General features: G+C 37.6%; 1 protein-coding gene across 4 annotated transcripts in view; it reads right to left on the reverse strand.

The window, feature by feature from the left end:
• LRRC49 (leucine rich repeat containing 49) overlaps nt 1-14,630 on the reverse strand; it is a 153,401-nt gene that overhangs the window by 12,876 nt on the left and 125,895 nt on the right. For all 4 annotated transcript variants that reach the window (XM_010834478.1, XM_010834476.1, XM_010834477.1 and 1 more), the window contains 3 exons: nt 10,369-10,606; nt 8,384-8,569; nt 4,425-4,534 (listed from right to left, as the gene is read on the reverse strand). In XM_010834478.1, the coding sequence (XP_010832780.1) occupies nt 4,425-4,534; nt 8,384-8,569; nt 10,369-10,606 (534 nt within the window). The remainder of the gene's footprint in view (nt 1-4,424; nt 4,535-8,383; nt 8,570-10,368; nt 10,607-14,630) is intronic.

Here is a 14,630-nt window from a genome sequence, read left to right on the forward strand (position 1 = left end):
GTTTATTTTTGCTTTTATTTCCAATATTCTGGGAGGTGGGTCATAGAGGATCCTGCTGTGATGCATGTCGGAGAGTGTTTTGCCTATGTTCTCCTCTAGGAGTTTTATAGTTTCTGGTCTTACGTTTAGATCTTTAATCCATTTTGAGTTTATTTTTGTGTATGGTGTTAGAAAGTGTTCTAGTTTCATTCTTTCACAAGTGGTTGACCAGTTTTCCCAGCACCACTTGTTAAAGAGATTGTTTTTAATCCATTGTATATTCTTGCCTCCTTTGTCACTAAAGAGCCTCTTGATGAAAGTGAAAGAGGAGAGTGAAAAAGTTGGCTTAAAGCTCAACATACATGGCATCCGGTCCCATCACTTCATGGGAAATAGATGGGGAAACAGTGGAAACAGTGGCTGACTTTAGTTTTGGGGGCTCCAAAATCATTGCAGATGGTGACTGCAGCCATGAGATTAAAAGACACTTACTCCTTGGAAGGAAAGTTATGACCAACCTAGACAGCATATTAAAAAGCAGAGACATTACTTTGTCAACAAAGGTCCGTCTAGTCAAGGCTATGGTTTTTCCAGTAGTCATGTATGGATGTGAGAGTTGGACTATAAAGAAGGCTGAGCACTGAAGAATTGATGCTTTTGAACAGCGGTGTTGGAGAAGACTCTTGCAAGTCCCTTGGACTGCAAGGAGATCCAACCAGTCCATTCTAAAGGAGATCAGTCCTGGATGTTCATTGGAAGGACTGATGTTGAAGCTGAAACTCCAATACTTTGGCCACCTGATGTGAAGAGCTGACTCATTTGAAAAGACCCTGATGCTGGGAAAGACTGAGGGCAGGAGGAAAAGGGGACGACAGAGGATGAGATGGTTGGATGGCATCACCGACGCTATGGACATGGGTTTGGGTGGACTCTGGGAGTTGGTGATGGACAGGGAGGCCTGACGTGCTGCGGTCCATGGGTTCGCAAAGAGTTGGACACAAAGGAGCGACTGAACTGAACTGAACTGAGTGAATTTTCATATTTTTGTTATTTAATATTATAAACACTGTAACGAAAATCCCTGGATACCTATGTTTGTGCTGTCTATAACTTTGTGATCAAACAACTTTTTTAAAGTTTTAAGGCAGTTGTATCTTGTTTTCTGAGAATTTGCTTCTCTTGTTTCTTTGCTTTTCCAATTGCAATTGTACAGGTTTTTGTCTCATTCTTTTTTAATTTTATGATATTATCATTACAGAAAGTTATGTGCATGAATATGCTTTTTGAGATATATGAAGATTTTCTTTGAGTTTAAATATATGTTCAATTTTTGAAAGTTTTAAATAGGTATTTAAATAGGCTTTTTTTACCCCTGAATTGGGAATAAGTTTCTAGAAATAAAATTCTAAATACATTTATTTGGTACAGTGTGTTAAGTGAGTTATTCAAATCCTCAGTATTATTTTCTAATTGTGTTTATTTGATCAAATGATCAAATAGGTTAAATATTTACCACAATAATGTGAATTTGTTAATATGTACTTATATTTGTTAACATATTTAGAAGCTGTGATCTTGGTTACATTAAGTTTCATAATTCTCTTTTTTGGTGGATTTTAAGTTTTTGATATCATCAAAATGACGGGCTGGATGAGTTACAAGCTGGAATCAAGATAGGTGGGAGAAACAGCAACAATCTAAGTTATTTGGATGATAGCACTCTAATGCTCTAATGGCAGAAAGAGAAGAGGAACTAAAGAACCTCTTGATGAGGGTGAAGGAGGAGAGTGAAAAAGCCAGCTTAAAATTAATATTAAAAATACTCACATCATGGTATCTGACCCCATTCATTACTTCAGGGCAAATAGAAAGGGAAAAGGTAGAAGTAGTGACAGACTTCCTCTTATTGGTCTCTAAAATCACTGTGGATGGTAACTGCAGCCATCAAATTAGAAGACCATTGCTTCTTGGCAGGAAAGCTATGACAAACTTAGTGTGTTTGCCAACAAAGGTCCATGTAGTCAAGGCTATGGTCTTCCCAGTGGTTACATATGGTTGAGAGAGCTGGACCATAAAGAAGGCAGAGTGCCAAAGAATTGATGCCTTCGAACTGTGGTGCTGGAGAAGACTTCTGAGAGTTGCTTGGACAGCCAAGATATCAAACCAGTCAATCTTAAAGGAAATCAATCCTGAATACTCATTGGAAGGACTGATGCTGAAGCTGAAGCTCCAGCATTTTGGTCACTGATGTAAACAGCTAAATCATTGGAAAAGCCCCTGATGCTGGGAAAGATTGAGGGCAGAAAGAGAAAAGGGTGTCAGAGGATGAGATGGCTGGATGGCATCACCAATGCAATGGACATGAACTTGGGCAAACTCTGGGACATGGTAAGGGACAGGGAAGTCTGGCATGCTGTGGTCCACGGGGTTGCCGAGTTGGACATGACTGGACAACTGAACAACATCATCACTTCTATCACCACTAGTAGTAACATTCCCATAGTTATTTGTTGTTATTTGCCTGTTATATATTTTCCATCCCTTTATTTTCAACCTTTATATATTGCTTTAGGAGTATGTCTCAAAAACAAAACGAAATTTAGTTTTTAACCCAAGCTGAGAGCTATTATCAATTAATAGAATTTCATTCATGAATATTTATTGTGATAACTGACATGTTCATTTTTTTCTTGCCATCCTGCATTTTTTGTTGATCAGTGGTTTTTTTCTTTTAATGATTTAGAAATTGTACATCTTATCTTCTTTTCTAATGGTAGCCCTTGAGATTTGAAAACACATAGATAAACATATACTTTTCTATTTCTCCCAAACAGGGAAAGAAACTTGGCAAACTTCAACATCCTTTCTCTGAGGATATTCTGGGATTATTTTTTTCAGGTTATTAAAATTTTCTGCATTATGTGCTGTGCTTAGTCGCTCAGTTGTGTCCAACTCTTTGCTACCCCATGTACTGTTGGCCGTCAGGCTCCTCTGTCCATGGGTATTCTCCAGCAAGAATACTGGAGTGGGTTACCATGCTCTCCTCCAGGGCATCTTCCCAACCCAGGGATCAAACCCAGGTCTACCTGCAGTGCAGGCAGATTCTTTACCAACTGAGCCACCAGGGAAGCCCACTTATTAATGAGTCTTTCCACAACATCATTTCTTTAATTCAATGCTTCCTATTTTTTACATTTACTGCTCATTTTGTAGCAGCACCTCGCTCAGTACTTTTTTTCCAGAATGTTCTGTGGGCTTTTTATGAGAGTTCAGCTCTGCCAATCAGATACACATGGGTAAGCTCTGAAATCAGAACTGAAGTAAGTGGGAGAGTAAGCACGCCAGATACCCCTTTTATTGGTATGAATCATAGTAGAGCCAAGTTTTGAGGAGGGGAGCGGGGAACTCCCTGACCCCTGTGTGAACAGTGGAGGCCATGGTCTGGACAGGCATCCTGACCCCCCAGCTCCCAGACTGTAGCCAAGGTGGCAGTGTCTTGGTGGACTGGCTCTGTGGTATCCTTGTGGGACCCCCTCCAGGCCCAGGCTAGAGGCTGCTTCCCTGTCCCTCTCAGTGACTTTGTAGATAGCTCATTTCTTGTATACCAGTTGTTTTCTCCTTCCTCTGGTCAGGGTGAATTCCCTATAACCGAGGCGTGACTGGCACGCCATCTTTGGCTTTCCTCTCTCTACGCCTCACCCTGTCAGTTCATGTTTTCTGTCAGGTACACTTCTCTGTGTTTTTCAGTTATCTTCTCTATTCTTTCTTAGTTCAGACCCTTATAACCTCTCTCCTGGAATACAGACTGGCCTCCTGAATGGTCTCCGTTCCTTCCATCTCGATCCTCTCAAATGGCAGCTATTCTAGAACATGAATCTAACCACATGATTGTTGTGCTTAATTACAAAGCACAGTATTCATTTTGTTTTTCATGGATTTCTGGGCTCCTCAAAATCAGATCACAATCAATCTTTCTACTTTCACTCTCTATCACAATTCACAATCATCCTATGCTCTAATTATACTGAATTATTTACAACTCCCTGTGCCTTTGCAGATCTCCTTCCCTCATACCCTGTATCTGAAAAAAAGATTATTCATTCCTGATGAGCTAGAAAAACGTTAACTCCTTGTGAAGCCTTCCCCAATGTTCTTCCAAAGCGTAATCTCTCCCATACTCTTACAGCCCTCTCTTACAACATCTGAAATGTCTTATCTTATTAGCTCATAAACTAATAAGTTAATTTATTAGCTTATAAGCCACAAAAAAGCAAGAACTTTATCATATTCATCTTTATATCCCCAATACTTTGGAGAAGGCCAGACAAAAACAAATTTAGGATATTTGTGGAATGAATAAATAGCACAATTAAGAAGTGTGTGTTATGTATTACTTTGTCTGGTGCAACAATACTTCTATAAAAACTATAGAAATGAAAGTTTACCTGGCATCACCCAGTATTGAAATCAGACGGTACTGGGGTAATTCAGAAGATGCTACATGGGCTAGGATTCCAAACAGCCTCTCAGCCATTATCATATCATTTTGCGTCACCTGAAGAGACAAATAGGAAAGGGGTAAAAAATGACATTGCCTCTTAACTTGATACAACAAACACAATCTCATAGAAATGTCCAGATTAAATATTTTCTTGGAGGGACTTCCTTGGTGGTCCAATGGTTGAGAATCCAATACAGAGGATGCCAGTTCGAGTCTTGGTTGGGGAACTAAGATCCCACATGCTGCAGGGCAACGAAGCCTGCAAACCGCAACTACAGAGCCATGCACTGCAAGGAAGACCCCACATGTTGCAACTAAGACCTGATGCAGCAGCCAAAAATAAATAAATTAATTAAAAAATTTCTTTTCAGGGAAAATACATTCTCCTGGGCTGTAAGAAGAGAGTGAGTTCTGACTGATATTTCTCTTTTCTCCCTGAGCTTGATTAGAATGTAGATTTACAAATGTGGCTTATAGTGATGGAAAAGGGCTGGGAGGTGAGGTGTTAGCTCTGACTTAGAAGCCATGGTTCCTGAGGATTATACTTGAAACACCTTAAATTCTTTTTTTTTTTTTTTTTAAGGGATTAGATATTTAATTTAATATTTGCCCATACAACAGTTTACTCTGAAGCAATTAATAATTTTGTAAAAGCATATTTATCTTGAAAATGAATGATGATTATGACATATTTTTAAATAGGAAGTTATAAGCAGTATGTTCAATATGGCCTCGCTTTTATAAAAATATCGAGATGGATACACTCAGTTACAAGTCACAGAAAATTCAATTTAAACTGATTTCAACAAGCAAATTTATTGGTTCATCTACCTAGTGACTCCAGAAGTAAGACAGATTTGGGTGTTATCTTAACTTAGCAGCTCTGAAAGCTCTTTGAAAACCTAATTTCTTTTTCTCTCTCTTTTTTAACCTCTGAAGCATCTACTTCCCCTGAGAGCTGGTTTGTCTGGTGGAGGCAAGAGAGCTGCCAATAGCTCCCAGGTCTCTGAGTCCAAACCCAGAGGAGTGAGTGAGTGTCCCCCCTACCTCTGCCCCACCCTTTAGCAAGAGTCCTAGGCTTCCCTCTAACTGGATCATCTTGATCACGTGACTTTCCTTGTGGTCAGGGAAGAGCTTTGTATTGATGACTTAGGTCTGGGTTAGATGCTGGTCCTTAAAACACTGTGGCAAGAGCATGAGGTGATCGTACTTCAGTGTATAGACATTTTTCTGTGTTTAGGTGGATCTTGGTGTAAGCCTCTCAACACACATTCCATGCCGCACCATTGTGGAACATTCACACAGTTTTTTTGGGATTTGCCCACTCTCAGCCCCCACGTAGATCCTAATTTGACTAAACGAAAGTACGAAACACCTTAAATTCTTAATGAATTTTTTTTTTTTCAAAAATCCCAAAGCTTCTTTGAGTAGAATGATTTAAGGGGGAAAATCTCAAGTGTCAATGGAATAGATTAACTTTAATAATGTGTTAAAGGCAAGTCAACATGTTGTTAATATCTTGTTCCTGAAAGGATAATTTCATCCCTTTCTGAGGGAATGAACACTGGATTAGGAATGGCACTCCTGCTTCTTCTCAAGTTGCATCCACTTTCTCCCCACAAGGAATAATTTGTCACAGCTATATTCCCCATGTGGGCTCGTTCCTGTGTTAACCAAGAAACTACTAAAAGCTAAAAGCAAGACTTACATTAATATCTGGGCATTTTTTAAATATAAAATTAGGTATCTTGCATTTTAAATACTATTTCTTTGCCAATAGAATTCAGTGGTTCCCAATCAGGGGCCACTTTGGCCCCTAGGGAATGTTTGCCAGCATCTGGAGATGCTTTTGGCTCATTGCAACTGGTGGACAGATGCTACCAGCATCTAGTGAGTTGAAGCCACTTAAGCCACTTAATAACCCACAACGTACGGGACAGTCCCCATAACAAAGAATAATCTGGTCCAAAATGTCAACAGAGCTGAGGTTGAGAGACCCTGGTACATTCTGGATCTTTAAAATCTTTATTCTTAACACTTGTTATAATTACCTACACAGGGATTTTCTGGAAAATAACCCATAATTCACAAGCGACTTATACATATGAATCACTGCAGGCTGACTCTTTCCCTTCCTTCCCTAGACTTCAGCAGTTACTGAGGCTGCAGCTCCCTGGAATCATTCCTCCAGCTGACAACTAACTTGTTTGGTCTAACACAGTCACCTAGTGGCCGGTGTAGGCCACTGCTCCATCTTCTCCTCTTGATGCTCACAATGCTCACTCTCTCTCATACAGAGAAAAGCAGAAATACAGCATGACACTATCACATATTGTCAAGGACGAGATAAGCAGTTTTATTCCAGGTCTTTTATTAAAAGGTCAAATATTCCTGGGCATTGACATTTTCAGAACTTTAAATCAGAGTACATTACATTGGTTCTTTCTCATTCTTCTCTACTTTATACAATTATATTATACTATTACTTCCTATTTTAAGGTTTTATAATAACTATTATGTCTCCAGCAGTGATCCACATTTGGGTAAATACAGTATTTGGGGTTAATCAAGATAATGGTTTGGCCATTAACGAGGGAGAATTCCTCACCTATAGCTAAAATAACTATCCTACAGTCCAGGCTAGCTTTGTAAACTTTTGGAACTATTAGATCTGACCAGTACTTACAACCTCTCTGGGGAAATACCAAGAGGGTACATAAAACTAAAACCAATCTCTTGAGAGCTAGTTGGAGAAATTAATAGCCATCTGAAGGTTCCAGGTTTGCCCTACATCTTCAACAGATGGCTGATACTGGGGTCATGGACCTACCATAGCTGATGCAAATTTCACATGGCTCTTGTGTGCTGACCCAGAGACCTCCAGTCTCCTGATGGCATGCTGGAGTTCTCAAGTTTTAGGCCAGAGTTACTTATAGTGTATCAGTTGCAGGGACTACAGTTGCTATTATCACCCTGTTAGCAAAGTTGATTATAGCTCATCTTACAATAAGGAGGTCTGAATTTTAAGAGATAATCATACTAATACTAGTAGCATATTAAAAGATTTTTTCCTTTGGAAGATTATCTAAACTCAGTTCTGGAATTCCACAGTAGAAGAAGAAGCATTTCTCTCTCTTCTTCCAAAGTAATATTTAAAGAGAACATGATCTTTGGATAGCTGGGGGATTACCCTTGTGACAAGCTTAGCAGAATCAATCTTAAAAATAACTCTTTGCTAATAATTTTCCAGTTATTCAGGCTCCAGACCTGAATTATACAATGTAGATATGTCCAAGCAGCTGTTACAAACTATTAACAAAGCAATCTAGACTTTTACTTATGGTTGTTTTATTTCCTTTTTCATTCATGTTGACTTTTTCTTCTTTTAACTTTCCTCCTTGCTTATTTCTCCCTCTTACTCTTCTTTTTAAAATCACTCTTCTTTCCCTATGTACATTTTTTTTGCATGTTATTCTTCCCTTCCTCTATCACAACCTTTATTAAATGACATTTAGTATCACTTCCCCAGGCCCTTTTGCATGTCAGTATGTAAAACACTCTGAAAAACACAAAGATCACATTACTTACAGAAGTGTTCTTTTTCTTTTCATTTTAAACTATTATCCTATCAATCCTTCTTTGAATACTCAAAAACAATAGAAAAAAGTATTTACTGTTCACCATGATTTGGTTACTAATTTATTCACAAAATTTGCCTAGTATACTAGAAATTTTTAGACAAATATTTTTAGCTTTTCAACATTTTAAATGTGATGATTTAAAAAAAAATTATTTCTCAAAAGTTCAATCGTGATTTTATACATAAATTCCTGGATATTTTTATGATTATTTCCCTTTAAAAGGAACATTTTAATTCTATAGTTGACTTAGTATTTAGCTTACCTCTGTTCCATTTATTTTCTGCATATTAAAATGGCTCAGCCTAAACAGGACATAATATTTCCAGAGTGTAAAATTGACAACTGGATTTCCTTGAGGATCAATTGTCAACTGGTCAACTCGACGGAGCTGTGCTAGTGCATTAAATTGCTGCAGCATTACAAGATTTGTTTCCTTGAATTTAAGGTGCTACAATAATAAACAAAAAAAGGGGTAAATATTGACTCTAACCATCTTAAAATGTTACCATTAAAGCTTCACTATCATTTCCCAAATAAGTCTAAACTAGCTAATATGTTTTCATTAAACCAACTAAATGTATTAAACTTAAATACCTTTAATCCATCTAATACAAAATTATTGATAGAATATATTAAGCCACCCAATATTGAATTCGAAGTGATTTCCATTCTGCAAAGGACATCCACCTATCTATTAACTAACTACATTTCTAAAAAATTACATAAATATACAATAATTCAGACTCTTCCAGATATTACAATGATTTTATATGCTTTACATGGAGATTAAATCTACAAAGGAAAAACCAGAAGTAAAATTTTCAGAACTTTACAAATACAGGGCTCACAGTACTTCTGAGAAGAACTAGTTAACCATTACTACTTTTATCTTGCTAATTAGTATGTAGGCTACTTAAACTGGCTATCAGAAAACAAAATACTAACACTGAAATGCTGATAGAAATGTTCTGTCTGTAAATTTGGATGATCTTTTCTAAACACACTGTCTCCACTTCTATCCTTTTTATTAGAAAGGAGAATATAACAAAAGAACAAAATACATTATAAAAGGGTTGGTGATGAGGAAACCAGAATTGAAGGAGACACATGTACCCCAATGTTCATTGCAGCACTGTTTACAATAGCCAGGACATGGAAGCAACCTAGATGTCTATCGGCAGATGAATGGATAATAAAGCTGTGGTACATATACACAATGGAATATTACTCAGCTATTAAAAAGAATGCATTTGAATCAGTTCTAATGAGGTGGATGAAACTGGAGCCTATTATACAGAGTAAAGTATCTATATTGAATTTAGAAAGATGGTAACAATGACCTTATATGCAAGATAGCAAAAGAGACAAAGATGTAAAGAACAGACTGTTGGACTCTGTGGGAGAAGGTGAGGGTGGGATGATTTGAGAGAATAGCATCGAAACATGTATATTACCATATGGAAATAGATCACCAGTCCAGGTTTAATGCATGAGACAGGGTGCTCAGGGCTGGTGCACTGGGATGACACTCAGGGATGGGATGGGGAGGAAGTTGGGAGGGGGTTCAGGATGGGGAACACATGTACACTCATGGCTGATTCATGTCAATGTATGGCAAAAACCACTACAATATTGTAAAATAATTAGCCTCCAATTAAAATAAATAAATTTTTTAAAAAAGCGTTGTTGAGGGAAATCACTAGCTAATTGAAAAAAACACAATGATAATAAAAACTCAAGAGAGAACTCAGAAATCACAGCTTTCACAAATTCATACTAATAATTAATATAATAATACCATAACTGGAAAAGGCGAATGTCTCAAAGTAACTTTAATGAGCTATTAAAATGGTTTTAAATGTTGTTAGGAGACTACTATAAAAATTATATGTGAGTATACTTGTCCTGTCAATACCAGGTATAGTAAATGAATATATAATAGAGAGTTAGATGAGGTCCTGTTGAAAGTTTCCCAAAGTAGAAGCACATCACTTGAATAAAATTACATTGGTCCTTCATACTCCATAAGGAAGCATTTTCTAGAGAGAAAATTTCCAATATTAACAGAATACTGCAAGGCCATTTATGAATACTAATTTAAATCTCAGATTCAGAAATTCAACACAAGAACTCAGTGTCCCTGCCAGATAGAAACGGCATAAATAAAAGTTAAAATAGGTCCTTGGCCTGAATATACAAGTCATGACTGAGAAGAATTCAAATATACAACAAAAAGGAAATGTTTACCAGAGAATTAGGAAACTTAATCTTCAATTTGGGAAGCACTTGGACGATTTCATCAAATTCTATGAAAGTGAAGGACACTGTTGTCACCATTCCTGCTGTTTGCACGCTCCAGTTGCGATCCAGGCACTCCAGTGCTCCCGAGCCATACAGGGAGAGCGTGTCTCCATCCACTTCAACAAGGTGTGTGTCTGTGACAGACAGGTCCTGTAATGCACTGGTGAGTCCTGAGTCCAGAGACCTGGGAAACCCGTCATAGAATCTTAATGAAAGTTTTATCATGCAAAGTAAATAACACATTATAAAGATCTGTTGGAAAAGGTATTTGAAATTTTACATCCATTTCTTTTTATTTCAATAATTAAACCCAGAGCACTAAAGACTAATTTTCAGTAGTACATCTGCAAGCTTGATATTCTCCTATAGTCATATACTTCAATTTAAAAAGAGGCACATGTGAACAAAAAATTACTACTTTTAAACCCAAATTATTTACACTGATGAAAGAGAATTGATATTCTATTTAGTTTTAAAACAATACATTTAAGATAACCAAGAAGGACCTACTGTATAGCACATGGAATTCTGCTCAGTGTTATGTGGCAGCCTGGATGGGAGGGGAGTTTGGAAGAGAATGGATACATGTATATGCATGGCTGAGTCCCTTCACTGTTCACCTGAAACTATCACATTGTTAACTGGCTATACCCCAATACAAAATAAAAAGGTTTTAAAAAAAGAAAAAAATAAAACAATCCATTTAATATAGCATAGATACTTTTGCATGTCAAAACAAGTAAGTTTTCCTACTCTGGCAAGTATTCCACTGTCTGGCTGAAAAAAAAACTGCATTTTACAGAATAATATTTCTATAGTAAGAACAATGTAATATAAAACTATGTTTGTAAAATACTTGGGAATTCACATAATAACTGCGAACAATAGTTTCTCTCTCGGAAGCTGGACTAAGAGGTAATTTTGACTGCACATTTTTTATTACTTCAATATTGTTTGAAAATATGCAAGTGTATATATATTACAGTTATAGGCAGCAATATCAACTAAGATTTCCTCCCCGTATTGAAATAAGAAATGATAAAAAATCCACTACATACACATACAAAATAACTTCACATACTCTACTGACTATGATAACGGTTAATATTTTCAAAGTTAGAGCCCCACTTCTGTTAAAGGTTACCTAAATGAATGCTCTTGAAGAAGAAAAGAAATAGCTTCAGTTCAGTTGCTCAGTTGTGTCTGACTCTTTGCGACCCCGTGGACTGCAGCACGCCAGGCCTTCCTGTCCATCACCAACTTCCAGAGCTTGCTCAAACTCATGTCCATCGAGTTGGTGATGCCATCCAACCATCTCATCCTCTGTTGTCCCCTTCTCCTGCCTTCAATCTTTCCTAGCATCAGGGTCTTTTCCAATGAGTCAATTCTTCACAACAGGTGGCCAAAGTATTGGCGTTTCAGCTTCAGCATCAGTCCTTCCAATGAATATTCAGGACTGATTTCCTTTAGGATGGTCTGGTTGGATCTCCTTGCAGTCCAAGGGACTCTCAAGAGTCTTCTCCAACACCACAGTTCAAAAGCATCAATTCTTAGGCGATCAGCTTTCTTTATAGTCCAACTCTCACATCCATACATGACGACTGGAAAAGCCATAGCCACTTGACCCAATCAAATTTTCTGCTTCATGAATACAGACACAACTATTTGTTACTCAGCCTCAAAACTCAAACAATGCTTTGTTTTCATTATGGAATTTTGCTTTTAAACAGTATTTATTTGCCATTACTAACATATTAATGTTTTGCCTTCCTTTGGACTCCAACAGAATTTTGTATACTCCTCTGATACATCACTTCTCATATTCAATCATAATTATTGGTTTACAATTCTGGCTACATTTTTTCATCTTTGGAGGGTCTGGAATCTATTAATGGGCTTTTCACAATGTAAATGATTGCATTATTAAAGATCTTCAGAAGTTTTATAATGTTGATGTTGTGAGTAAGACTGACAAACCATCACCTTGGTGGTTTATTATGCTTTACTAGATTTCCATGCACTTACTCCATAGGCACCAGTTAACATGTAACATATTTGTTAACACAATAAGAAGTTGAGTAATAACATCCATCAACTCTGTGAATATGTGACCAAGAAAATATAAAAAGGATTGATTTCTGCCAGGTTAGTGCTCATGGCAATGATTATTATACAGTAATAATCAAACATTTAATGAGTAATGGTGTGTGAATAATCTTAGACAAAAATCCTATAGAGGTAATGGCTGATAAAAAAACAAAAATAAGATGAGAATTAAGAGTTTCTTATATTGTGGTTTGTGTGATAACTGTGTTGAGCTATGTAGAGCAGGTGGAGCTAGTGATAAACAATCTGCCTGCCAATGCTGGAGACACAAGAGACACGGGTTCGATCCCTGAGTCTGGAAGATCCCCTGGAATAGGAAATGGCACCCCCCTCCAGCATTCTTGCCTAGAAAATTTCATGGGCAGAGGAGCCTGGTGGGCTATAGTCCATTGGACGGCAAAGAGTTGGGCAAGGCTGAGCGACTGAGTGCACACACAACCTGTAGAACATATAATCATTTCTGGAATAGAATAAAGGAGTTACATTTCAATGCCACTAAAATAAAGATGGCTTATGAAAAGAATACACACCACAGTTACAACACTTGCCGTACTGTACTGCAATTGCCTGTTTCCTTCTCTGTCTCTCTTACTAAATAATGCGATCCTTGAGGGTTCAAACTCTATCACATTCACTATAGTAGATCAGCACCTAGCACAGCTCCTAGCACATGTTGTGCTCAATAAATATTTCTTCAAAGAATTAATGAATAAGACAATTATGAATTTTCTTATGAGTATCTACTGAATCTTTAAAAGGGTGTTCCAACCATCAACTGTTGTTTGAACAAAGGGGCAGAGTCGGTGATAAAGACACAGGCTAAGGGGTTAGTAAGACGGTTCTCACAGGTGCTGCTGCTGCTAAGTCGCTTCAGTCGTGTCCAACTCTGTGCGACCCCATAGATGGCAGCCCACCAGGCTCCCCCGTCCCTGGGATTCTCCAGGCAAGAACACTGAAGTGGGTTGCCATTTCCTTCTCCAATGCATGAAAATGAAAAGTGAAAGTGAAGTCACTCAGTCGTGCCTGACTCTTAGCGACCCCATGGACCACAGCCCACCAGGCTCCTCCGTCCATGGGCTTTTCCAGGCAAGAACACTGGCATGGGTTGCCATTGCCTTCTCCTCTCACAGGTGAGGCAAACACAAATAATGAAAAAGTAAAGTCAAGGCAAAAAAAAAAGTTTGCTAGTTAATGTAGTGATGCCCGATGGCCACGATACTCAGCGAAAGAAGTTGAATCATAGCTATGAGAAGTTGTGTTGTTTTACATCGTCTGTTTGAACATATCTTGTTTATCTTTTGTCCATATGATTAAAAGTTTAATCAAAATAAAATGCCTTTATTAGAAAAATGGTTATTTTCTTTAAAAGTTTTTTAGTAAACTGTTGAGAAAATAAGTGAAATAATAAATAATCCTAGCCTGAGCAAAACAGTTGTACAGGTCCAAAACAAAGCAGAAGTAATTTCCAACTGCTGTAGACTTCATATGGACATTCAGTAGAAACAAATGGCAAGTTTGCTGGGCTGTAGCTAGGAAACAAAGCACCTGTTAAATAGGTCTTACAGGACCAAACCTTTTTCAGTTATTTTTTTTCCCCTCTATTAAAAAAAAGGAATTTTATTTTTTTTTAATTCATTTATTTTAATTGGAGGCTACAATTTTGTAGTGTTTTTTTGCCATACATTGGCATGAATCAGCCATGGGCATACATGTGTTCCCCATCCTGAACCCCCCTCCCAACTTCCTCCCCATCCCATACCTCAGGGTCATCCCAGTGCACCAGCCCTGAGCACCTTGGGCTGGCGATCTGTTTCACATATGATAATATACAAGTTTCAATGTTATTCTCTCAAATCATCCCACCCTCACCTTCTCCCACAGAGTCCAAAAGACTGTTCTTTACATCTGTGTCTCTTTTGACATCTCACATATAGGGTCATCGTTACCATCTTTCTAAATTCCATATAGATGTGTTAATATATGTATTGGTGTTTTTCTTTCTGACTTACTTCACTCTGTATAATAGGCTCCAGTTTCATTCACCTCATTAGAACTGATTCAAATGTATTCTTTTTAATAGCTGAGTAATACTCCATTGTGTA

The sequence above is a fragment of the Bison bison genome, unplaced genomic scaffold (genome assembly GCF_000754665.1).
Source record: "Bison bison bison isolate TAMUID 2011002044 unplaced genomic scaffold, Bison_UMD1.0 scf7180017864034, whole genome shotgun sequence".
NCBI lineage: Eukaryota > Metazoa > Chordata > Mammalia > Artiodactyla > Bovidae > Bison > Bison bison.